Source organism: Gopherus evgoodei, chromosome 6 (assembly GCF_007399415.2).
Source record: "Gopherus evgoodei ecotype Sinaloan lineage chromosome 6, rGopEvg1_v1.p, whole genome shotgun sequence".
Taxonomy (NCBI): Eukaryota; Metazoa; Chordata; order Testudines; family Testudinidae; genus Gopherus; species Gopherus evgoodei.
In genome coordinates, this window is record NC_044327.1 from 118685560 (window position 1) to 118712445 (window position 26886).

General features: G+C 39.5%; 1 protein-coding gene across 1 annotated transcript in view; it reads right to left on the bottom strand.

The window, feature by feature from the left end:
- The window catches only part of DCC (DCC netrin 1 receptor), a 939470-nt gene that overhangs the window by 81019 nt on the left and 831565 nt on the right, over window positions 1-26886 (bottom strand). Inside the window, 4 exon segments of the mRNA XM_030567485.1 lie at window positions 3881-3913; window positions 10183-10377; window positions 16404-16511; window positions 22505-22643. Coding sequence (XP_030423345.1) covers window positions 3881-3913; window positions 10183-10377; window positions 16404-16511; window positions 22505-22643 — 475 coding nt within the window.

Genomic DNA, 26886 nt, shown 5'->3' on the forward strand with positions numbered 1-26886 from the left:
TACATCTAACTTGAATTAATGCACCATACCACAATGCTTTGAAGATCAACAGTTATAACTTAAAAAATCCCACCCTTTTGTTTTCAAGCCTATTTCATGTTATATTGTTGGATTTTAAATTGTTAATCCCAATTTATCATGTGGGTAGCAAGTTAGCTGAACTGTTACCAAAATGATAACTCAAGTTTCCCTCTATTTGCATTTATTTAAAATAATTCCCGAGGTATCTGAGCAAATTGGCATCTTCTTTAAACTCTCAATTTTCTATTAAGATCAGAATAGACTGATTACTTGATTGCCTCATTGGTAATCTGGCACCAAAAGTAGAAGGAACATTTTGTAACTGACACTCCTGGAGTTACAACAGCTGGGGATCTTACTAAAAATCAAGATGCCCCATTTGTTTTATCAGCTAAGGCAAGTCTAATGAAATATGCTAAGATTTTCGCAGTGATCTGATGGAGTTATGTGCCCATCTCACATTGTCTTTAATTAGAAGAAGGGTGCCTACGTGGTTTAGGCCCCACTAAAAAATCATCGCCTATCTACATATTATTCTTAACTGTTTGTCAGTACTGATAATTTTATTATTAGAGCTGTCAATTAATCACAGTTAACGTATGCAATCAATGCAAAACCAATGAATTAGATTAAAGAATAGTCACAATTAATTACCATTTTAATCGCACTGTTATACAGTAATAGAATACCAATTTAAATGTATTTTATATTTCTGGATGTTTTTTCTACAATTTCAAATATATTGTTTTAAATTACAACACAGAATGCAAAGTCTACAATGCTCACTTTATAGTATTAGTTTTATTACAAATATTTGCATCATAAAAAAATATAAACAAAAGACATAGTATTTTTCAATTCATCTTATACAAGTCTACTCAGTCCTACTTCTTGTTCAGCCAACTGTTAAGACAAACAAGTTTGTTTACATTTATGGGAGATAATGTTGCCTGCTTCTTAAGTACAATGTCACCAAAAAGTGAGAACAAGGGTTCACATGGGACTGTTGTAGCCAGCATTGCAAAGTATTTATGAAAGAGATATGCTAAAACATTTGTATGCCCTTTTGTGCTTCGACTTGTAGGCACTAAAGTTTTACACTGTTTTGTTTTTTAGTGCAATTATGGAACAAAAAAAATCTACGTTTGTAAGTTGCACTTTCATGATAAAGAGATTGCCCTATAGCACTTGTATGAGGTAAATTGAAAAATACTATTTCTTTTGTTCATATTTTTTATCGTGAAAATATTTGCAATCCAAAATAATAAAGTGAGCACTTGTACACTTTGTATCCTGTGTTGTATTTGAAATCAATATATTTAAAATGTAGAAAAACTTCCAAAAATATTTATAATAAATGTAAATTGGTACAGGTAGTCCTTGACTTTACAACGTTCGACTTACGATGAGAGGCACTTACGACGTTTATGAATTGATACCCTGATTCGACTTATGACAACTGGTTTTGATTTTAGGACGCTCAGTCCCGCAATGGAGTGGATTGCGGTTCCGAGTTATGACGTTTTGACTTACAACGCAATTTTCAGGAACCAATTGTGTCATAAGTCCGAGGACTGCCTGTATTGTAATCTTTAACAGTGTGATAAAACTGTGACCTATCACAACAATTTTTTTAAATCTCATGATTAATTGTGATTATATTTTTAATTGTTTGACAGCATTATTTATTGCTTGTTAGGCCTGTTTGGAAAGAACAATTATTTTAAAAAGGCAATTTTGGAGAAGGGGGAGTAAACTGAATCTATTTTGCAGCCTATAATTTTTCACATTTTCCAAAACACAACAAAATTGGCTTTTTATGTCAAAGCATGATATTTGTGTGTGTTCTGGTGAAAAACCTGATGTTGGGTGAAATCATATGTCAAGTTTCAAAAAGATAAATGTTGAGATCCCTGTCCCCAAAAATAAAGAACAAAATCCTGAAACTTTAAGGTGTTTTTTCAAAACTGTCTAAGGACGCATCTTCACTGGGATGGGAGATATGTTCTTATCTTGTGGCAACTGACATGATGTAAAATCCTACTTAATATACAATTTATGGCTTTCACAGGTGCTAGCAGGTTGAGATAAAGAAGGGGCAGGCAAACTTTTTGACCCGAGGGCCGCATCGGGTTTCGTAAATTGTATGAAGGGCCGGTTGGGGGAGGGGGTCGTGGTCCAGCCCCCACCTCCTATCTGCCCCCGCTCCAGGAGTCCTGCCCCATCCAACCTCCCCTGTTCCCTGATGGCCCCCCCAAGACCCCTTCTCCATCCACACACCCTGCTCCCTGTCCCCTGACCACCCCCGGACTGCTGCCACTACCACATCCAACCCCTCCTCTCACTCTTGACACCCCCCCGGGACCCTTGCCCCATCCATCTACCCCTTCTCTCTGTCCCCTGACTTCCCCCAGAACCCCTGTCCCTGACTGCCCTCTGCCACCCCATCCAATTCCCCCTCTCCTTCCTGACTGCCCCCCAGGACCCCTGCCCCTATTTAATCCCCAGTTCCTCCCACAACTGCTCCAACCCCTATCCACACCCTCACCCCCCAACCACTACTCCGAACTCCCCTGCCCTCTATCCACACCCCCCCCCCCGCTTGATCACCCCTTACTGCGCTGCCTGGAGCACCAGTGGCTGGCGGCGCTACAGCACGCCACCCAGCTGGAGCTGGGCCATGCCACTGCCACCACCATGCAGCACAGAGACCAGGTCTGGCTTTGCAGCTGCACTGTACCAGGAGCTCACAGCCCCGCTGCCCAGAGCATTGCACTGGCGGCGGAGCGTGCAAGCTGAGGCTGCGGGGGAGGGGCCAGGGGCTAGCCTCCCGGGCCAGGCAGGACGGTCCTGCAGGCCGGATGTGGCCCGTGGGCCATAGTTTGCTCACCTCTGAGATAAAGACTATGGGATTGTATAGGCTTTACTGTGACCTGCATACATAAATGAAAGCTACAAACTTCCTTGTCTTCACTAGGATTTTACATCATGTTGGTTAACTTGAGTTAGCTAACGCACGGTAAGACTACACCGTTTCTCCAAGTGAAGAGAAACCTGTGGGGTTAGGATACCCTATTTACATTTAAATTAGTGTGAAATGGGAGTTCAAATCACCTAAATGGCTTCGTAGCCTTAAACCTTTCAGATATCACTGAATATTTCCCTCTCTCAATGTATTGAATTACCTTACTTATATGGAAGATGCTATAGTTGCATTGGAAATAGGTGCTTACAATAAATCAGTTTGGAGTAAAAAGAAGGTGAAAATTTCTAAGCAACAGACATCACAAATAATAAAAAAAAAACTATAGTAAGTTAACAGCAGAAGAAACATGACTAAGTAGACAACACTTCATATTTGGTAAACATAGCAATAATAATGCCTTGAAAAGCTGACTAAACTTTGCATTTATTAAACAGGGCTGCTGACTTGAGAAAGAAAATGATTCATGATTTTTCACTGCAACACTTCAGAACTTTAATCTATAACCCATGAAAGGGTGCAAGAGCAGTTTGAATATTATGCTGAGCTTAATTACACTTAATGTGAATTATTCAGAAATGCAGCAGAGAGACTAAAAATTTATTTCGTACAAAGAAGCTTGACATTTTAATTGGTCCTTCAGAAAAGAGACAAAACAATTTCCTCTCAAGAAAATTTACATCTTCCTCATCAAAGAAGCAGCCTTAGCGAAGCAGAACTTCATTAACAAGATTAATTATCATGCCAGTGCCTGCCTCATCAGGTGTGCAGCCCAGGTGAAAAGCAGAATGCAAAGTGGTGAGTAACATCGTTCCTAACGTTCAGCATTGATTCTATGATTCAAAGAGAAAATGTGACAGATTGAGGCCACTGTACCTTGGTCATTAGCCATTTTGTCAGGGTGCTCAACTGCAAGAAAAAGACAATATCATTAGACTGTGACAGCTCCTAGTAGCCAAGCTGACATATCAAATCAACAATTTTCTTAGCAGGTTTTCCTATCAAGTTGCTGCTCGCCTGCACTTTTGGCAGATTGATTGGGACAAAGAGAGATATTTTACCTTTCCCTGTTCAAAGAGATTCTGAGGAACAGAGAAGACAAGTACAAGTCACACTGTGTTTCACATCAAATGTAGTCACAAGTTCTTAAAAAAATTAAGCAATTAAAAATGTATATTTCCTCAACTTGTTGGTCTCTGAACTTAGAAGCGTCATCTGGGAAGTTTAATTAAGCTTGGAAGTAAGTGAAAGAGAGAGACTGTTCCTTGAATAATTGCATACAAATCACCTACATATTGGAAGCTAGATCTGAATTATAATGTTATTGTTTCAGCTTTTTACAAAAAAGGATTTAAATTATGTACTTTTTTTGTATAATAATTACACAAACGATGGTGTGATTTGAAGTGCACCAGACAAGGCGTCAGAATTCAATAGACACATTGAAAGCTCTTCTGAACTGTTAGCAGCTCTCAGCATTTTATTAAATGATAGATAGTATTAAGCTTCCCTTCAGATTCAGAAATAACTACCATTACGGAAAATTATCCAATTTTCAGGTTAGTAAAATTTTAAAGGAATTTAAGCTACAGGAGATTAAAAAAAAAAAGATTTTGACACATCTGAGTTTAAGTAGCTGAGTAAGCAGCCTATAAATGTAGGGTGTTTTTTAAAGACTGGTCTATTCTCCCTTTGAAGAATACTACATTACTTGGTTACCCACCTTCAGGTTATGACCACCATGTTATCCCATGATTTAGTTTACAAGATGCTGCCATGAACAATAAAGGCCCAAGATGGTGGACATTTACATGTAGCACAATGACATTAGTGTGTCTATTTCTGATAACAATGTCATCAGCACCTGTTATCATTGTAACTCTCATTAGTACTTATGAAAGTTCCATGCCTGCAGCAAAGGGAAAACAGACCCCTGAATGATCACCATGCACTCAACTATTTTAACTATGTTAACAGAGAAAAATGTATAGAGTTGTACATATTCCCTCAAAGTTTCCAGAAATCTTTTGGGGAGAATGGGTTTCCCTGCTGAGTCATATCTGGGATTATGACCTTCCCCAGAGAACAAATTTATTTATAAAAACGTTAAACTCTTGATTGAAACTGCAGTTACCTCATTCCAAATATTTATGACATTTAAAAGCTGACCTCAACTTTTTCTACCTTCTTCGAGTTATTAAGAAGATGTAAGCTCTGTGACATCTACAGTGTGGTGAAATACTGCTGTGGTGGTTCAGCAGGTAACATTTTTCTCTGGCAGGTCATAAAGGTTCATGTTTTGAACAGCTTAGGAGCAAGGATTTGCTTTTTAACCACCACTCCAATACAGCATTAGAGGGCACTCTAATGCTAGAAATGCTGCCTCATATCAGCTTTGACAAACAGAAATGGGACATCAGCAATATGTATTCCTGATGTCCTGCAGCAAGTCCCCAAATAAAGACTTTCCCTGCTTATCTTGGTATAATGGCATTGTAATATCTGACAAAATTGAAAAGCCAAGATAATTCTCTCTCTCTCCTTTATATAAACAACTGACCATCTATTTCATTCATCCTTGAAATAAAGCCTATAGATGTACAGATTTGTACAAAATGCACTATGTGCATTTTCATATTGTTATCTATGCATGCTGGTTTATTTTTGTGTGTGATATTAATAAACAGTTCAAATACTATTATTTTATTTGCTTCACTGAAAGTTCAGTAGCAAATTATGGGCTGTTTCTAAATTGAAGCTGAAATTTAGAATCAAATTATGTTTCAGTTGAAAAGAGGTTAAGTACAGTTCTGAGATTAATCAGTGTCTGCTGCAGGTGAAAAAAAGTCATTAATAAGTTAATTTGAAAGAATGAGGGGATCTCCTACTGATTGGACATTACTACATTCAGACTTTCGTAGCTAGCCTTTTCATAAGGCAGTCAGAAGTAAATTCCACACTGGAGTTGCTTCCCTATCTTGCTAAATGGATTCCAATTACTTTACTTCAGAAATGTACCATTTAATGTTATTAATTTACATACAGTAAATCTTGTGGAACATTGAGATTGATGTTCTGCTTTCCCACCTGTTACTGCATGCATCTTTAACTTCTAGAGGAATCCATGTCAATAAGCAGTTTAATATTTCAACACATACAAATATAATTTACTTCTAATTTTCTTTATATTTTTTTCAGGACATCTAATGAAATCAACTGGAACTTGTTCACATAAGAACTAAATAAAACCTGAACACCTGATTCAGGTTTTGATCCATAATATATAACAGTAAAAAAGTGACGCATTCCCTAGTAATTAATTATGGAGTAGATGATAACATCTCAGACCCTCATCTCCTCCAGTCACATAAGAACTGCCTGGTAATGCCTGTATCAGAGCAATTATGTCTTAAATTATGAATATGACTAGCCAAAGAACACGTAGGCTGATCCGCAGCTGGAGTTATGACAATTTAATACAACTGGAGATCTCTCCATTGGATTACATTGTTACCAATGGATCTGAGGGGAAAAACCATGAGCACTTTTGCTTATCTGGCAGTGATATTTACAATAAAAGGTATCTGATCTCACACAGATCACTGCATTTTTCATTACTAAAGGCATGTTACTGTGAAAAAAAAATCAGCTGCAGTTTTATACCTGACTAGGGGCTTGGTTCCTTGAAAGAGCTTTGTGTGCTATAATATCTTAAATCAGATAAGGGGTGACATTATAGATGTTTGATGCTTACTTAATTCCTTGTGGTTTAAAATATCTTGTGATCAAAACATAATATTTGCCAACAGAGCATTCATTACCATAAATCACATGCATATCTCCTGTTAATAATCATTAAGGTCAGGAAACCAACATTTTTGCATAATTCAGAATGCACTCAAGCCTTCAGAAGCTCTTTTCATCTTATATGTAGAGACAGATTTGTCAAAAATCAGCTGATTTTTATTGAACATGACATATTTAGGGTGGATAACATTAAATATTCATGTCAGAGTATTAAACATAGTCCTTGTAGACTATTACAAGACGTAACAAATGTGTAAATTTATCTTTTTGGTATCTCTTGATTCTCTGTGATATAGACTTCATTTCTCAAATGAATTTTATGGTACTCTGTGTAAACACTACAAAGTAGGTGATATCTAGTCCATTAATCTTTTTGTTTAGTTAGATATCTGAGTCTCTGTATCTTTTGATGTCTCATTACTCTGTCATTATCATATTTTGATTCTTTGACTCACTTTAAATTCTCTCTAACAGAGTTCTTTTACTTGGCACAAATTGAGAGCATGAAATTAAGTTGGCACCCATCTAGTTGATAGAGACCAAGCATTTGCAAAGTGCTTTCTATTCACATTTCATGGTAGTTGAGAATGAATAATCAGGATCCTACAAATAATTAATTCAGAGTGAAACCAGACTCGGACAAGTAAGTCCTGAAAATCTGGATAGACTGTGATAAGCTCTGAACAAATTGATACATTCCCCCCACCATTTTTCTGATTCATGTGAATTCACTAAAACTGTTATATGAGGGTTTTCACAGTTAGCCTGAATATTTGGTAACATGCTCTAAATACACATAGGGCTTGTCTACATCAGAAAGTTGCAGCGCTGGTGAGGGAGTTACAGCGCTGCAACTTTGAGAGTGTCCACATCTGCAGGGCATCACCAGCGCTGCAACTCCCTGTTTGCAGCGCTGGCCGTACTCCCGTTTTGTCTCGGGTGTAGAGGATCCAGCGCTGGTGATCCAGCGCTGGTAATGCAATGTAGACACTCACCAGCGCTTTTCTTGACCTCCGTGGAAGGAGGAAGCCTCTGGTAATCAAGCTGGTTTCCTTTCCCGGTTTGCTCTCTCGGTCCCGGAGCCAGCCAGCAAACCGCAGGGAAGGAGACCTGCTTGCTCGGGGTTCCGGGACGAGAGAGCAAACCGGGAACGCCGCGGTTTGCTCTCTCGGTCCCGGAGCCAGCCAGCAAACCGCGGGGAAGGAGACCTGCTTGCTCGGGGTTCCGGGACCGAGAGAGCAAACCGGGAACGCCGCGGTTTGCTCTCTCGGTCCCGGAGCCAGCCAGCAAACCGCGGGGAAGGAGACCTGCTTGCTCGGGGTTCCGGGACCGAGAGAGCAAACCGGGAACGCCGCGGTTTGCTCTCTCGGTCCCGGAGCCAGCCAGCAAACCGCGGGGAAGGAGACCTGCTTGCTCGGGGTTCCGGGACCGAGAGAGCAAACCGGGAACGCCGCGGTTTGCTCTCTCGGTCCCGGAGCCAGCCAGCAAACCGCGGGGAAGGAGACCTGCTTGCTCGGGGTTCCGGGACCGAGAGAGCAAACCGCGGCGAAGCTGGTTTCCTTTCCCGGTTTGCTCTCTCGGTCCCGGAACCCCGAGCAAGCAGGTCTCCTTCCCCGCGGTTTGCTGGCTGGCTCCGGGACCGAGAGAGCAAACCGCGGCGTTCCCGGTTTGCTCTCTCGGTCCCGGAACCCCGAGCAAGCAGGTCTCCTTCCCTGCGGTTTGCTGGCTGGCTCCGGGACCGAGAGAGCAAACCGCGGCGAAGCTGGTTTCCTTTCCCGGTTTGCTCTCTCGGTCCCGGAACCCCCCTTGAAGCCGCCCAACAGCGCTGCAGTGTGGCCACATCTAACACCACTTGCAGCGCTGGTTGCTGTAAGTGTGGCCACTCTGCAGCGCTGGCCCTATACAGCTGTACTAATACAGCTGTAACAACCAGCGCTGCAAAATTTTAGATGTAGACATGGCCATAGATAACGGCTAGCCCTCTGCCAATGCTGCTGAGTGCACTGGCCCATTCATTCTGATGTTTCCTTAATGGTAAATCCTAGGCACTGACTGAAAATGGAGTCTCCCTTCCGTCCTTCAAAAGAAGCAGGAGTAGGAAAAATTACATTTCTGTTCCAATATTTGTTAAATGCTGAACTTGCATAATACCTCTCTCCTACAAGGAAAACAAGGATGAGATATATGTAGATCTACAAAGTATTGCATATGAATTATCTTTTTGATCAGTCTTTTTTCCTGGGCTTTCATATATATGTTTAAATTAAAGATAGGCCTGAAGCAGAATATTGGAGCCAGACGTCCCTCTTACTCCCCACAAATGGAATTGGGTCGGAAACCTCTGATCAGAGCTTTTCAGCTCTGGTCCATCTTCATTTTAAGCAGCCTTCTATCAAGACATTATTTTTTATACTCAAAGCTTTGGAATTTTTGCTTTGGAAAAGCTACAGCTCTACTACATGTGACCCTAGCTTCCTAAAATAGGCACATAGCTTATGTCACTCTATTTGTTTCCTTAATGAATTGCCTTTTAAAAAAGAAGACTTTATACTGTCATGTAACTACATGAGTGACAGTTTCGAACATAAGGTGCACAGTAATATGGTCTACCTTTTCATGGCTAACATTGTAGGGGCAGACTGTGACAGATCTTTGCGTGTGTGGATTATATCTCCACTTTGAATTGCTATGGGGCCAAACATGGTTGCAGTCCAGACTTCCAGTGAGCACAGGCACTGCTCCTCATTAACACATGCTGAGGCACAAGCCATTGAAAAGGTCCCCCTCATCTTGTTTTTCCTTCATGCTGGCCAGCAGGAGAGATATCTGGCACAGGCCTACAAATGGTTTGTTCCAAGTAAGAGAGAAAATTCCATATGTACCCAATTAGACTGTGCCTCTGACAGTGTTGATCTGTTCTTTAATTATTTTGTATTTGTTTGATCAATTAAAAAGAAGGAAATCATAATTTTGTATCCTTATTTTCTAGATATGTGAGTGAGTCACTACTAGTTCTTTACAGCCACCAACAGAGATAAAATAAATATCAAAGTGAAACAGTGTCTCACCAGAGAAATTGCAATCATGTGCAATTAGCTTCCTTGCTCATGGGAGGAAGTTGAATAATGTCATAGTTTTTTTACCCAATGGTATGCATGTGAATACAGCTGCTGCATTATTGTGGTGTTCATTTTTGTCTATTGTGCTGCTAGCTACAGTCTCTCAATAATAGTTTCAGAGTGCCTTCTAGAACTTTCTTATTACATTAGCATAACGGACTCCTAGTGTCACTGAAGTAAACTGCAAGCATTGAAGCATGAGTATGTTGTACATCTCATTAATATCCAGCTATCTAAGAGAAAAGTTCAAACCTTTCAGAGTCCGGAAGAGAATAGGATCAGAGAGCGGTCCCACTCCTTTGGCATTGCGAGCTTGGATTCTAAAGTAATACACTGTATCTAGGTTGAGGTCCATGATTTGATGAGTAAGTCGGTCACCACTGATTGACTCCATAACCCAGTCATCAATTGGAGCATTCTTGTCCAAGGTGTAGAACAGAATATAAACTGCATAAACATTGTCTTGGTTAGTACATATACTGTATTTTACAAACCATATTCAAAATTCAAATTTCAGACATGATAAATATTTTTATTTCACCTACATTAATGACATTAAAATCTATTTTGATGAATGTTACAAGAATTAATGCATAATTTTCCTATTTCAAGATCAGAGTATCAATAGCAGTATTCACTGCAATATAAAATATAGGATTAACATTATGGAAATACTTAGCAAGCTTTATTGTGTTATTCTGTGTCAAGTATCAGAGGGGTAGCCATGTTAGTCTGGATCTGTAAAAGCAGCATCTGTACTGGAGCAGGACATGCATCTGACAAAGTGGGTATTCACCCACGAAAGCTCATGCTCCAATGCATGTGTTAGTCTATAAGGTGCCACAGGACTCTTTTCTGTGTTATATTGGTTACTCGTACATTGCATTGTCAAATTCAGACTCGTTATCCAGTATGATATCAGTCATAAATCATATGAGATACGTCTTTAGTGTTTCAGGGCTGGAATAAAAGTCAACTAAATAACTAAATAACATTGATGATGAACATCCTTTAGTGGGTGCTCATAAGAAACCATGCAATATTTCTGGTAACTATATGGTAAATCCATTTGAAAAACCCATGGTAACTCATTGTAATGCTATCACTGTATCTCAAAATCCCCAGGAAAATAAACTGAATCGCCACTGTAGGTAATTTGATTTAATCTTAGGTGGTGCACAGGAGCCTGTCCAAAAGTGAATACAGCTGACCCGCTAAGTAATGATTACCATAATGTAATTAAATTTAACTTCCTGGTAAGGGGGGAAATAGCAAAGAAACCCACCACAGCAGCATTTAACTTCAAAAAGGGGAACTAAACAAAAACGAGAAATTAAAAGGAACAGTTACAAAAGTAACATGCCTGCAAGCTGCATGGAAACTTTATTAAAAAAACATAATAGAGGCTCAAACTAAATGTATACCCTACATAAATGAATAAAAAAAAACCAATACAAGGACCAAAAATGTCACCATGGCTAAACAACAAAGTAAAAGAGGCAGTAAGAGGTAATATTTAAAAACTAGAAATAAAATCCTAGTGAGAAAAATAGAAAAGAGCATAAACTCAATCAAGTTAAGTGTAAATAATTAGGCAGGCCAAAATATATCAGATGACTGAAAGATTCTTCAACAAAAAACTTCAAAAACACACTTCAATGAGAAACTGCAGAGGGCCACTTCATCAGATGCATGGAGCGGAAAATACAGTAGGCAGTATACATATTACAGCACATGGAAATATGAGAGTTGCCTTACTGAGTGAGGGGTCAGTGTGTTAATGAGGCCAATTCAATTACGGTGGATGTGGCCCATTTCCAACAGTTGACAAGAAGGGGTGAATATCAACAGAGGGAAAATTATTTTTTGTAGTGACCCAGCCACTCACACCTAATTTCATGGTGTCAAGTTTGCAAATTAGTTCCCGTTCTGCAGTTTCTCATTGAAGTGTGTTTTTGAAGTTTTTTGTTGAAGAATGACCACTTTTAAGTCTGTTTTTGAGTGTCCAGGGAGATTGAAGTGCTCTCCTACTGTTTTTTGACTGTTACAATTCTTGATGTCTAATTTGAGTCCATTTATTCTTTTGCAAGAGACTGTCCAGTTTGTCCAATGTATATAGCAGAGGGGCATTGCTGGCACATGATGGGATATATCACATTGGTAGATGTGCAAGTGAATGAGCCCCTGATGGTGTGGTTCATGTGGTTAGGTATTATGATGACATCTCTTGAATAGATATGCGGACAGAGTTGGCAATGCAGTTTGTTGCAGGGATTGGTTCCTGAGTTAGTGTATCTGTTGTGTGGTGTGTAGTTGCTGGTGAGTGTTTGGTTTAGGTTGGGGGGCTGTCTGTAAATAAGGACTGGCCTGTCTCCCAAGGTCTGTGAGAGTGAGGGATCATCCTTCAGGATAGATTGTAGATCCTTGATGATGTGCTGGAGAGGTTTTAGTTGGGGGCTATAGGTGATGGCATTCTTTGTTGGGCCTGTCCTGTAGTAGGTGACTTCTGGATCTATCTGTTTCTTGACTTCTCCAGGTGGGTATTGTAGTTTTAAGAACGCTTGATTGACAGAGCCAGAAGGGTACCCAGAAGTCACCTACTACAGGAAAGAGAGTGAGAGTGATTGCTGGACCCAGACTAGGAAGGAGTTTAGTCTGTGAAAGAAGCTTATCGGAACATTCTGAGGGTGAGATTTACCTGCATTTAGTTTCCTACTGTATTAGGCTTAGACTTGCATGGTTTTTGTTTTATTTTGCTTTGTAATTTAATTTATTCTGTCTGTTATTAGTTGGAATCACTTAAGACCTACTTTTTATATTTAATAAAATCACTTTTTGCTGATTAATTAACCCAGAACAAGTAATTAGTTCCTGGGGGAGCAAACAGCTGTGCATATCTCTCTGTCAGTGTTACAGAAGGTGGACAATTTATAAGTTTACCCTGCATAAGGTTTATACAGAGTAAAACAGATTTATTTGGGGTTTGGATCCCATCTGGGTGCTAAAGACAGGAGCACTTCTTAAGCTGTTTTCAGTTAAGTCTGCAGCTTTTGGGGGACGTGCTTCAAACCTAGGTCTGTGTTTGCAGCAGGCTAGTGTGTCTGGCTCAACAAAAGAGGGTACTGAAGTTCCAAACTGCCATGGAAAACGGGCTCAGAGGTAGTCTGAGCACATCAGGTGGCAGTTCACAAGGGGGTTTCTGTGACCTAACCTGTCACAGAGTCATTTTGGATATTTTTCTGAAACCACCTGCTTAATGTGCAATGGCAGTCAAAAAGGCTAACAGAATGTTAGGAGCCATTAGGAAAGGGATAGATAATAAGACAGAAAATATCATAATGCCACTACATAAATCAATGCTACACTCACATCTTGAATACTGAGTGCAGTTCTGTTTGCCCCATCTCAAAAAAAGATATATTAGAATTGGAAAAAGTTCAGAAAAGGGCAACAAATACAAGTAGCAACGGTGGTGTTTTTATAGTGGAGGTGCTGAAAGCCACTGAACAAAACAGCAAACCCCCATATATGATGGAAACCACTTCACACCAGGGGATGCTGCTGCACTCCCAATACCTCTACTCCCAGCACCCCTGATTAGCAGGATGGGACAGCTTCCATATGAAGAGAGTTTAAAAAGACTGGGGCTATTCATCTTGGAAAAGAGGCAGCTACGGTAGGAATTGATACAGGTCTATCAAATTATGGATGGTGTGGAGAAAAGTGAATAAGGAAGTGTTATTTACCCTTTCACATAACACAAGAAACAGCGATCACCCCACTAAATGAATAGGCAGCAAATTTAAAACAAACATAAGGAAGTACTTTTTCACACACGATATTGCCAACCTGTTGAACTCATTGTCGGGGTATCTGTGAAGGCCAAAAGTATTACTGGATTAAAAAAAAGAATCAGAAAAGTTTATGGAGGATAGGTTCATCAATGACTATTAGCCAAGATGGTCAGGGATGCAACCCCATGCTCTGGGTGTCCCTAGAGTGGACAACGGAAGCTGGGAATGGACAACAGGGAGATGGATCACTTGATAATTGCCCTATTCTGTTCACTCCCTCTGAAGAATCTCCCACTGGCCATTGTCAGAAGACAGGATACTGGGCTAGATGGACCATTGGCCTGGCCCAGTATGGCCATTCTTATGTTCTTATGTAACTTATAAAATTCCACCATATAAAGCCACAATAATTGTAAAACACACAAAAAATAAAAAATAAGTATTTATATATAAAACCAAAGTGACTAAAATCACAAGAATTATACTATGAGCAAATTAAGTCCCTGATCCAACAACCAGACCTATGACGGGACTGTCATGCTTTTGTGGACCCCCACCAATTTACATGAGACTCCACATGGGTAAAGATGGGTTTGGTTAGGATTGCAGGATTAAGCCTTCTGGTATTATCTTAAAACATAAGATGCAAGCCCACAGAAACAGAAATTATAGTAGCCCTTAGAATAACAGAACTAACGTGAAATAATAATTGCCTATAGAAATAATTTCCTTGGCTACTCTAATTCTTGGGCAACTTCTTGTGTCTAAATCTTCAGCAGGTGCAAATCAACGTAAATATCATCATCAATATCCCTCTATTCACTTTAAAATAAAATAATCTTTGCAAGCCCCTGTTTCCAAATGAATTGGTGTATTAATACATGGAAAAATAATGTCAGAATGAAAGGCCATGATTGTATTTTTAAGATTTTTGGCATTGTATGATAGGGTTATGTTTACAGGATTGTATGCAATTATTTAGAGGTTGTTCTAACTATGAAAGTTCTTTGTAGTCACGTATCAGTCAGCCCATTTAGGTTAGTCTTTGTGATGATATGAGTGTCATGTGTCAGATATTACCTCAACTATGTAACATATTACAAACCATTCAATGGGATTAGTCACTTTAATAAAGTTTACACACTTGCTTAAGTATTTGCAGATATAGAGTTTTCGTCGTTTTGCCTTTGCTTGACATTTCTAAATAACATTTGGCCACTCCTGGCTGCATTAAAGATTTTCTGTAAGTCTCATTTTTCAAACAATTCCACAAAGAAGAATAGTCATCCATGGATATTTTCAAGCAAAGTCAGCTCTCACAACACTGTAAATAAGAAACTTTATTAAAGTTACTGCCTTTGATTCTTCTCTCACTTACACTTATGGAAATCAGGAGTAATTCTATTTAAGACAATGCAGTTACACAGCAGAACAGAGAGAAGACTCAGGACCACTGACTGCCAATTAAAATGACCATTTTTTCCTCTGAAATTGGGTTAATATTAGAGAAAAACCATTTTCTATGAAAATGCTTATCTTTAACATGCCTTTCTTTTGGATGTGGTCATTGAGTATAAAGTACTGAATATAATGTACAGGGAAATAATGAATGGAGCATTTCCAATCTGAGGTGTATTATCCCTGGGAAACTTCCTGACAGATCCAAATATACCTTATTTTACTGGTAATACTGGACCAGATTCTCCACTGGTGTAAACCACCCTAGTTCTACCAAAGCCAATGGAAATATGTTGATATACACAGGATGAGAATCTGATACAATAGGCTTTGAATTACTCACACAGAACTTATATTTAGAAGGATTCTTGTGCCAACATTTATAGTTCAGGATGCTTTAGCGATGTGTGTCAGGAATTATTAGTAGTATGGTGACATACACAGACTATCTCTGACATACAGAAAATATGCTGCATGACTTCCAAGTGTCTAACCCAACAGTTTGTGTTAATTAAACCATTATGTGCACATTTTTAAGTTGAATACTATTTGTCATAATAATTATATGTCTCTTAGATGTGTATTAAAATCCTAAAGTGATCATTTAGATGCAAAATCTCTGATAGAGTCTATTATACCTTTCATACTAAATTAACACTATGGGCTTGTAATGGATGCCTTAATTATGCATTGATGTTATCAGCAATATTTTGAACAATAAAATTTGTCTTTGTGAAGCATCCATTAAGTTCAGTCGTTGTCAGTCAATATTAGAGTTTTTCTGATCATCAGTGCTTTAAATTGTTATTATAAAGTTCAACATTTACAACAAATCCTACCATTTATGTGTTGTACTAAGCAACCTATCATTATATACTTTATGTATTACATTATTGACAAACAAGCTACTTTTTATTAGTCATTTCTAATTGCCACCAGAAGACCTTTGCTTGGAATTACTACATTTAGAAAGTATATTAATGCCTTCAGCAATGAAAACTAAAGGATTTATATTCTCTTAATTCTCCATCTCACTGTAACGCTGGCACTGAATTAACAACTAACACAACTCAACACTTCTATGAGAAAAAAAAGTCAGTTCAGATGAAATATTATAGTGGAAACAAAGAAAGATGTAAGAAGAATAACTGAGGAATGAAACCAGAAAGTGAAGAGAGCTGTAAAATAAAAAGATAGACATGGGATAATGAAAACATTTACCAGTAATTTTTCCATTGGCTTCTAATGGAGGCTGCCAGCTGACAATGACAGCTCGAGGCTTCCCTTCCCGAGTAATGACTGTCAAATCCTTGGGTGCAGAGGTTGGTGCTTAAAAGAATGGAAATAATAGAACACAAACAATCAGATTCTCAGCTATATATTTGTTTTCCTTAAAATGCTACGTCAGTCATAAACTACTCATTCTGCATTTACCTCTTTTCTTAGATCTGCTCATGCATTACAGATACATTCTCAGGTAATATATGTTGAGAACTAAAACCTAGATTTTTAAGGGAAACTATTGTATGATTCCATTGGTTATGGGTACTTCTGGAAATGTGGATCTTTTTTATCTCATTCCATTTCACTTTGGTTCTCATCTCTCATGCATCAGTGTGGTATTTAAGCACCTATTTTACATGTTGGGGTCTCAAGGCATCACCATATTTAATATTAATACCACTGCTACTATCATATTACAAAGATATTTTAGGTGATTGTCACCATGTCTGAAATGAAATGAAAATACATCTAACATGAAACATGGATATAGTAGCAATACGTGTAACATGGGTATAGTAGCAAAGTCCTGGGAGTATTGTGTAAGAATAGTACAAAAAGAGTCCTAAATAGAGCAATATATCCCATTAAATATAGCAGGCTGGGTTTGTGAGTGTATTGTGCCTTCTTTATGCTGCATTTCCATTGCATGTTTGCCACATAATCTTGCAGCGTGGCTTTGGAATGGATCATTTTAGGCTTAGGGATGATCATGGGATCTTCTGGTGGTGTACAGACTATCAGCAGAGTGGAGAAATGAGGGAGTGGTTATTGTTAAAGAACGTTATCAGGACTGTACTGAGCTATACTTTTCCTGAGCCAGCTGTTCAGTGTTTGGGGTATAATATAGTATGTGTTAATTTAGGGCTTGTTGTCACTACCAGGGTAAATTGACCTAAATTACACTAATCCAGCTACATGAATAACGTAGCTGGAGTCGACGTAGCTTAGATCAATTTACCCCAGTGTTTTCACTGAGCTGGGTCAATGGGAGATATTCTCTGGTTGACTTCCCTTACTCTTCTTCGAGAGCTGGAGTACCGGGGTCAACCAGAGAGTGCTGTGCCATTAATTTAGCAGGTCTTCACTAGACTTGCTAAATCAACCTCTGCTGCATCGATTGCAGCAGCGTTGATCTCTTTGTGGTGAAGCGAAGCCCTTAGAGAATGTCTATACGGCAATCTAAGGTGTGATTTCAGCATAGGTAGTTGTAACCATGCTAGCTTTACCCATGCAAGCATAACTAAAAATAGCCATGTAAATGCAGTGACATAGGCTTTAATGTGGGCTAGCAATGCAAGTAGGTATCCAGGATCCCTGGTGTGCTTGTACAGCCATGATGAAGACTATGCCTCTTTCCTAGATTCATTCATAGATTCATGGATTCTAAGGCCAGAAGGGACCATTGTGATCATGTAGTCTGACTTCCTGCTTAACAGAGGCAACAGAACCTTCCCCAAAATAATTCCTAAACCGTATCACTTGGAAAAACAAACAATTTTGATTTAAAAATTGCCAGTGACGGAGAATCTACCACCAGTCTTTGTTAAATTGTTCCAGTAGTTAATTACCCTCATTGTTAAAAATTATACCTTATTGCCCGTCTGAATTTTTCTAGTTTCAACTTCCAGCCACTGAACTGGGTAATACCTTTCTCTGCTAGATTGAAGAGCCCATTATAAAATAGTGGGTTCCCCATGTAGACCCTTACAGATTGTAATCACATCAGCCCTTAACTGCCTCTTTATTGAGTTAAACAGATTGAGCTCTTTGAGTTTATCACTTTAAGGCAAATTTTCTAATCCTTTGATCATTCTGGTGGCTCTTACTTGAACTCTCTTCAATTTATCAGTATTCCTCTTGTGTTGTGGGCGCAGTATTCCAGCAGCAGAAAAAACAGTGCCAAATATAGAGGTAAAAACACCTGTCTACTCTTTCTCAAGATTCCCCTATATATGCATCCAAAGATCACACTAGCTCTTTTGGCAACACCGTCATACTGGGACCTCATGTACAGGTGATTATCCACCACAACCATAAAATGTTTTTCAAGGTCACTGTCCACCCCATCCTGTAAGTATTGCCTATATTCTCCATTCCTAGATGTATATATTTACCTTTAGACTATTAAAATACATATTGTTTCCGTGCACCCAGTTTACCAAGTGATCCAGATCGCTCAGGCTCATCCTCTTCCTTGTTTACCATTTGCCCAATTTTTGTGTCATCTGCAAACTTGGTCAGTGATGATTTTATGTTTCCTTATTTTAAACAGTGTTAAGTCCAAGAACTGCTACCTGAGAGACCTCGCTGGAAATAGACCAACTTAATGATGATTCCCTATCCACAGTTACATTTTCAGACCTACAGTGCTATTTTCAGCTGTGCTATTGCAGGTAAATCTCATACATGTATGCCTACACATGCTGCAATCATACCTTGGCTTGCAGTACAGACATACCCTTAGAGCAGTCACACAGCTCATTGTGAAAGGCATATGCAGAATAGAAAAAGAACAGGGCAATGCAGTGCGAGCTCCACAGCTCTATTCACCATCTCCTACCAGACTTCCAATATGTGAAGTTTTTGAATATTTGAAAATCTGCCTCAAAGTCATTATTTTTTAAAATACTTTTTCTAAAAATTTCGTTGGGTTGATGTTACATTAGAAGAAAATCTATATTAAACAAAGAGGTTCTAACTGAACATCTGACCCAAAATGAAAAATATATAATGATGCTAAATACTGTAAAACAAATGAACAAACACACATTTAATAAAGAAAGGATTATTAGAATATCGAATACAGGATTCAACAGAATACTGATTAGCTAATCTTATAATTAATCTGACAAATGACAATATTCAAAAAAATGATCTGAAACAATCAAGAAATATGTAAAAAGGAAGCTCACATTATAATTAATATTGATACATTGATAAATAGGTGAGACGATAATTCACTGATGTTTTGGGTGAGGCCTAATGGCTATTGGATGCTAACTTTAACTATTCTATTGGGTTTCCTTATAGCTGAGCCTGGTCATGTTAAGATTTTTCATCTCTCTATTTATAGGGCCAAAATATTCAAACAAGGATTTCCAAAATTAGGCACATAATGCACAGTCTTAGTTCTTCAATCTCTTAATCTATATATATTTACAGTATGACATGCCTGCACACTTAACTAGGAAAATTAGTGTAATAACAATAGCCTCTAGTGGGTGTGCTTCATAAAAAACATTCAACTAATAACCTGTTTATGACATTGGCTCATCAATTTCTGTTGAAAAACTGAAGTTTGGGGTCTGGGATTCAATAGATTGTGAACATAAGGAATTGGGAGTAAAATTAAAAGACCAAATTTTGTTCTCAGTTTTCATTAACTCCCACATGCAGAATGGGTACAAAATAGGCAATAAAGATCAGAAATACAGGATCCCTTTAGCTAATGCAGCCGCATCTCCGGTTTAATTAATTGTATGTAAACCACACAGGAAAATCTAAAGATACATATATTTCCACTGAGTTTCCCCCTGAGAAATAACTGATGTGTCAGCAGTTGCCATTAAAAGGTCAATATTTACCAGCAGACATCTCCACATTTAACATCTGTTGGTAAATGCTGATTTTTAGTTGTAACTATTGTATTTTTGCTGGTTTTTGTCATGCACAGAAAATAATCACACATATTACACAGCCATCCAAGTTTATATATTAGAATCAATAGTCAGTTAAAAAGGAAAATATCATACTCTTTTACTCATACACTTTTTATTGAGCATGGGAAATACAATAAGGTAACTGAACAGCACAGTATATCCGCAGTCTTATGAGCCACTTAGTTTGTGGAAGATCTACCAGCTCTGTAGAAGGCCTACCTACTCAGAAGAAAGACTGGCCTACTCTGGAGGGCAAAACACAAAATGAAAAAAACCCTGTGAACAAGAGAGGTCAAGTTTTGTAAGTGCATTTAAGAAACTCCCTGCCTGCTCTTCTCCCTGTTTAGATTATGTGGCTCTCCCTATGCTGCGGCAAGGCAGCTTATTGGCTTGACTCAAAAGCAATTCTTCTGAAGAGCCTCTAGGAGGAAGATGAATAATTTATTCTAAACACATATAGAATTTAATAGAAAATACTAATCATTCTGTAGAGTAGTGATGCTCAGACCTCAGTGGTTCAGGAGCCAAATTAGTGATCAACATTACCCAAAAGAGCCACAACAGTGTGAATTCATTGTTTCATTTTATATATTTTATACATATGATTCTCACAGAAAATAAGTGAATAACTGAGTGCAATTTAATAACTTAATTGGTTAATAACATAGTAAAAGCATCCTGACTAGTTAATAACTTAAATTGGTTAATAATTAAATCATACAGTGTTCTAATATCATGTACTGCAAAGAACCTCAGGAGCACTTTAAAGAGTCACTTGTGTTTCACAAGCCTCAGTGTGAGTATCACTGCTGTAGAGCATTGCTTTTAACCGTTCAATAGATTTCTATACTTTGGGATACACTTCACCATTAATGTCATTAATATGACAGTTAAAAAACAAAACCCAGAGAAAAGGCATCATTCTCTATTTTTTTAAGGGAGAACAGAGTGGAAGGAAAATAGAAAGGTTGGGACCTGACAAGCTCCTTAGCTTCCTTTTCCTTGTAGATAGAAATAAAGGTCCCAGCCAGAGACCTCCTAACTCTACAGCTCTATTAATAGACGTTCATTCAGCTTCCTTGAGTTGTTATCTTACAATAAATATTACATGACTTCTACCCAAACAATACTTTTCCTCAAAGTCTGAAGTAGCTAACATAGTTGTATTCCTGAGAGACCGCACTGAGCATCTGAGGCCAGCGGCTACGTAAAATCCTTATGCCTAATATCTATTCAATGATATAATAATAATTCTAATAACAGGGGAAGAATAATGGTGACCAGTAGGAGCCTGAATACAGAAGGAGGTATGAAAATAATGGGAGTGTCATCCAGGGCTTAAATTCTCATTCTCATTCTAGGCTCGGGACTGTAGGCTTTTGTCCTTCAGGGGATAAGCGGGGCACTGGGTTTTCAGTACCCACGGTGCATGCTGGGGCTTAAGCCTCCAGCCCCCGGTGCTTCCCATGGGACTGAAGCCCTAAGCTCTGGGGCTCCCACATGTTTGAAAATATTTAATAGAGCTCCACTCTGGTGGGTTCTGGCTGAATTTAAACCCTGGTGTCATCCAAGGAGCCTCATCCATCCAGGCAGTGAGCCTCTTACATGAGACAAGATGTTCTACAGGTAGAAAGGTTGTATCTGTAAATAACATGTAATTTGAAGAGCCTGCTCAATTTCATTGTACATTTTTTGTTTAATTTTGTAGCTGTACCAGCTGCTGTAACTCCAGTTCAGGATCTTTAATCCATCTATGTAACGTCCACTTACAAACACCTCCAGAGTCCACAGAACTGCACATATAGTGAATAGAACTGTGGGCCTCTGGCTTCAAAAGCATCTTCACCTCTTCAGCCAAAAAGAACCTCTATTAGCTGGCATCAGTATTTGAACCATTCCCAGAGGCACTAGAGGGCTAGGACAGAATCACACACACTTGAGCCAGTACAAGTAGCCTTCTATAAATTAATAAATGAGAGAGACTAACAAAGCTGCCATCCTAGTCATAGAAGACTATTTTCATCATTGTTCTCATCTGATGCCAACTAAGTCACATCATTAGTGAAAAGGATTTTTGAAGCTCACTATATTTATGATTCATTTACTAAATTCCAACATCTTGGCTTTGAGTAACTTTAAAGAAGAATTAAACGCCTGCTGTTTTGTTGCCCATAGAAAAAAGTGAAGAAAAGAAATTTAGCTTTTAATATACACTGATGATTTGTTTCGCTGGCATGAAAGTTATATAAATCAGCAGTAGTTCAGGAATTTCAATATATTTAGTCAGTTCCAGATTTTGAAAATTCCTAACTATTTTACACTAATATGGGCACCTTGAAACAAAATCACTTTTTAAGCTATCAAAATATCTAGACATACCTGCTTCATATGTTGTGGCATGTGCAGTCATGCTCCACGTGCTTGACCTTCGACCTTTTGTTACCATGACAGAGAATTCATACATAGTGTTTGGCTTAAGGCCTATTACGCTATGGCTCAAAGCTGTTGTATCTGATGACTACAAAAGGGGGGAAAGAGGAAAACAAATATATGTTTAAGCAAATAAGACTTGAAAAATGCAATCCTAGAAAACTAACTTCCACACACTTTCTCCAGAGAAAATGGAGAGCATAATACAGTAACACTAAATTCCTTTTGTAAGCATACTTTTCTGAGGACAGAAATAACCTTGACACTGTAGCATGTATTTGGGTGGAACTATTATTAGTACTATAAATAAGATACTAAACTTGCTTTCTATAATTTAGACAGTTAACTAAGGTAAGGAAATGCTCCTCCTCACAACCTGTTTTTCTCACTAGAATGGTTCTAACTAAGGCGCTCTGATCTTTCTAAGTTTCTTGGATGAATATGCATTTAATTTCTTATACAAATTAGAACTTTTCAGTCTTGTATTTTTGTTTGTTTAAATATGCATTTTCTTTGTGTTTTATATTTTAAATATGTATTATTTATCTGGTTCACTACAGTATGTTAAGCACAGGTATATAAACTATAATTGATGTGTATATTACATTTTTATAATGTAGATTTACCTGATCTCAGCCTGTTCTAAGAAATGACTTAAGAGGCACAGCACATTTTTATCACATGAGTAGAGCCAGAAGAAAATTGCAGGATAAAATGGGTGAAAATTGAATGAAACCCAATCTGTGTTTTCAGAGCATTATGAGCCCCATCATATTGGGCCCAATTTCTGAAGAGTTAGGCACTTCCAGTAAGGTGCTGAGCAGGGCCGGCCTTAGGATTTATGGTGCCCTAGGCGAGATTATTAAACTGGTGCCCCTGTGCCTGATCTGCTCTTAGCAACACAAACATAAGCTTACAGTATTGGAAAACTTGCCACATTCACGTTATTAAAACCAGTTTAACTTAATTAAGCACACTGTAATGCTGATGGACTAGCACTAAAGAAGCAGCACTATAGAAAAATTCTGATGACAGAATGATGCAAATTTTTTTTTAATTTATCAAAATTTTATTGGAAATTTATATGAAGAGGTATTGAAACAAAGATTTGTTTTTAATTAAAAGCAATCTTTCTGGCTTTTTTGGCTGCAAAATCAATAATAATGTCATCGTATGACAAAGACAAAGTCGTGTCTTGTTTGATTGCAAGAATAACAAGACCAGTTAAGCGTTCCTGACTCATTGTAGAGCAGAGATAGTTTTTAATGAGCTTTAGTTTTGAGAAACTCCTTTCTCCTGATGCTACTGTTAAAGGAATTGTCAGTAGAATACGAGTGGCAATGTACACATTAGGATATATGTTAACAAGTTTGCGGGTATGAATAAACTGTACAATGTCCATCACCGATTTTGCATGTGGCAACATTGATGACAGTGTACTCAATTCTTCGTACAGTTCAAGTCCATTTAAATCAAAACTATCACCGTGCTTCAGGAGGCTCTCTAGGTTCTTGCACTTTGTCATTAGTTGCTCTTGTTTTCCTATTTCGTTGAATTTAGTTATGTCATACAAAAATCCAAACTGTTCATGGTGTACTTGCAAGGTATTAAACCTTTCATCAACAGCAGATACTGCTTTATCCATCACAACATTAAAAAATTCAACCTCAAATTTCTTTTCTGGATCATCTATGGGCATGATCTGCTGTACAGATTCTTCGCAAAGAAGTGTCCCTGGCCTTTTTAACTCATATTAACTATGTATTTACTTTATGAAAGTTGGAGAAAACATTGTGAAAACGTAAAACATTGGCTGCCCAACTTCTGGGCTGGCAAAAGTTATACTGACACACAGGGAAAAAAAAAAGCAGGAGAATCTTAGTACAACATATGGTCACTCTATACCAGGGGTCGGGTCGGCAACCTTTCAGAAGTGGTGTGCCAAGTTCACTGTAATTTAAGGTTTCTCGTGCCAGTAATACATTTTAATGTTTGTAGAAGGTTTCTCTCTATGTCTATATTATATAAATAAACTATTGTTATTATCTGAGGTCTTGGCCACCGGTCCTGCTCAGGCCACTGCCAGGCTGGCAGGAGGCAGAGTGGGGCTGGCGGCTGAGCTCCTGACTGGCAAGGGGCCGGCAGCCGGAACCCTGGAGTAGCAGTAGACAGAGTGCTGCTGGCACCCCAGACTGGCAGCAGACTGAGCCACTCAACCTCCCATCGGCCCTGCTCAGCCCGCCACCAGCCCACTCAGCTCGCTGCCGGCTGAGTGAATGGAACCCCAGGCTGACAGCAGGTTGAGTGGTTCAGCTGGCCTGCTCAGCCCGCTGACAGCCTGGGGTTCCTTGGGGGTCCCCAGGCCAGCAGCAGGTGCTGAGTGGGGCCTATGTCTGGTATGCCAGCTGGCAATAGGGCAGCAGCCGGAACCCCAGAGCAGTGATGGGCTGAGCCGCTCAGCCTGCTGCTGCATACCATCAAAAATCAGCTCACCTGCCACCTTTGACACGTGTGCCGTAGGTTGCCGACTCCTGCTTTATACACGAGTAAGGAGATGAGCATATTACAGTTGTTGGAGGGCTCTTATCAGGAGTAACAGGCTATAGGAAAGTCAGTCAACATTTTTTGTTTCTCTGATGAAAACTGGCCCACTCCCTGCCTCAAACCAAACCTGTCACTAATAATTGTCAATAACTTAATTTTCTGTTTTTGGCTAAGATATTGATTTTTTTTAAAATAATATTGAAATTGGATTCAGGATTGTTAGCAAGAATTTTTGGCAAACAAAGTTGTTAAATGACAATCTAAATGGCAACACAGTACTGCTTTCATGGTTGGCTCACCCCCCAGCCCGCTGGTCCAACAGCTGCAGTAGAGGAGGAGATAGGTGGAAAACTGCAGGACCCCAAAATCTACCTCTTGGGGTGCAGAGTGGCAACAGCAGCAGCAAACCCTCAGGTCCAATCACATGCCAATGGGCACCACCACCAGCCTTATGGACCATCGTGAAGTTAGCACAGCATCTGATCTCAGGGACCGGGCACCCATGGAGCCACAGCAGCTCATCCTGCCCTATGCAGCTCCCCCCGGATGAGATGGATAGCTGGCAGCTGCCAGCCCGGGGAAGAGGCGCTCCCCAGCTAGGGTGGCCAGATCCAGATGTCCTGATTTTATAGGGCCAGTCCCGATATTTGGGGCTTTGTCTTATATAGGCACCAATTACCCCCACCTAGAGTGACCAGACAGAAAATGTGTAAAATCAGGACAGGGATGGGGCGGGGGGGTAAAAGGAGCCTATATAAGAAAAAGACCCCGAAATTGGGACTGTCCCTATAAAATAGGGATATCTGCTCACCCTACCCCAATCCCGATTTGTCACACATCTGGCTAACCCCATCCAAACCCTGTGTGACATTCCAATTCTGGCTGCCTGCCCAGGAAGTGAGTTACTTTCACTTTCATTCCTCAGCAAGCAGCCAGCCTCACCTCCCCCCACCTACCCCCAGCACCTCACCCAACCCAGCCCTGACGGAGGGGAGGGAGGAGAGAGAGGGGTGCTCCTGGGGAGGAGGGAGAAAGGAGGGGGTGCTCCGTGGGGCAAGGGGGAGAAGAATGGATGTTATGGGAGACAACAAAGGATACTGGTTCCAGAGCCACAGCCTCACCTGACCTCAGCGGGGGGGAAAGAGTCACACTCACAGGTGAGCTCCTTTCCCAACCCCCACCTCCTCCCCTTCCCAGAGACCCCAGCAGCCAATCCCGTCCCTCAGACTGTGCTGCATTCGGCTCTCTCTAGGACCCAGCAGCCCTGCTTCTACACTGTCTGGGCTGCCTGCAGAGTGGTGCCCCCAGGCAGTGTGAGGCCCTACGCCGCTGCCTATTCTGCCTATGCCTAAGGACGGCCCTGGTGCTGAGCATCTTCCGTGCCTACTCACAGAAATGAGACTTGACGGCATGCCACATCCAATATAACATGCAATCTCAGCTCATTTTACTGAGCTGTAAATCTTTAACTTGTGTAATATAGCTGATGGCCTACAATCTGCCAAATGATGCCTGAACCACTGGAGTGGGTGAGTGAAATTTATGCCCAATTATGCAAAACTTCTGAATTTCATCATCAGAATGGATCCTTTTTCACTGTTTGGTAGTATGTGTTTGGAACTATTTAACTCTCTGGTATTCACCAATAATGTTACCCTCATGTTGACCTTAATCATCAGCCCTAAAGATGCAAGTTAAATATTTTAAAATGTTACAATTAGCTTACAAGACAGTGCAGAATACTACTTTGCTTTGCTACTCCATAAGCATTCACACTGAGGCTTTGC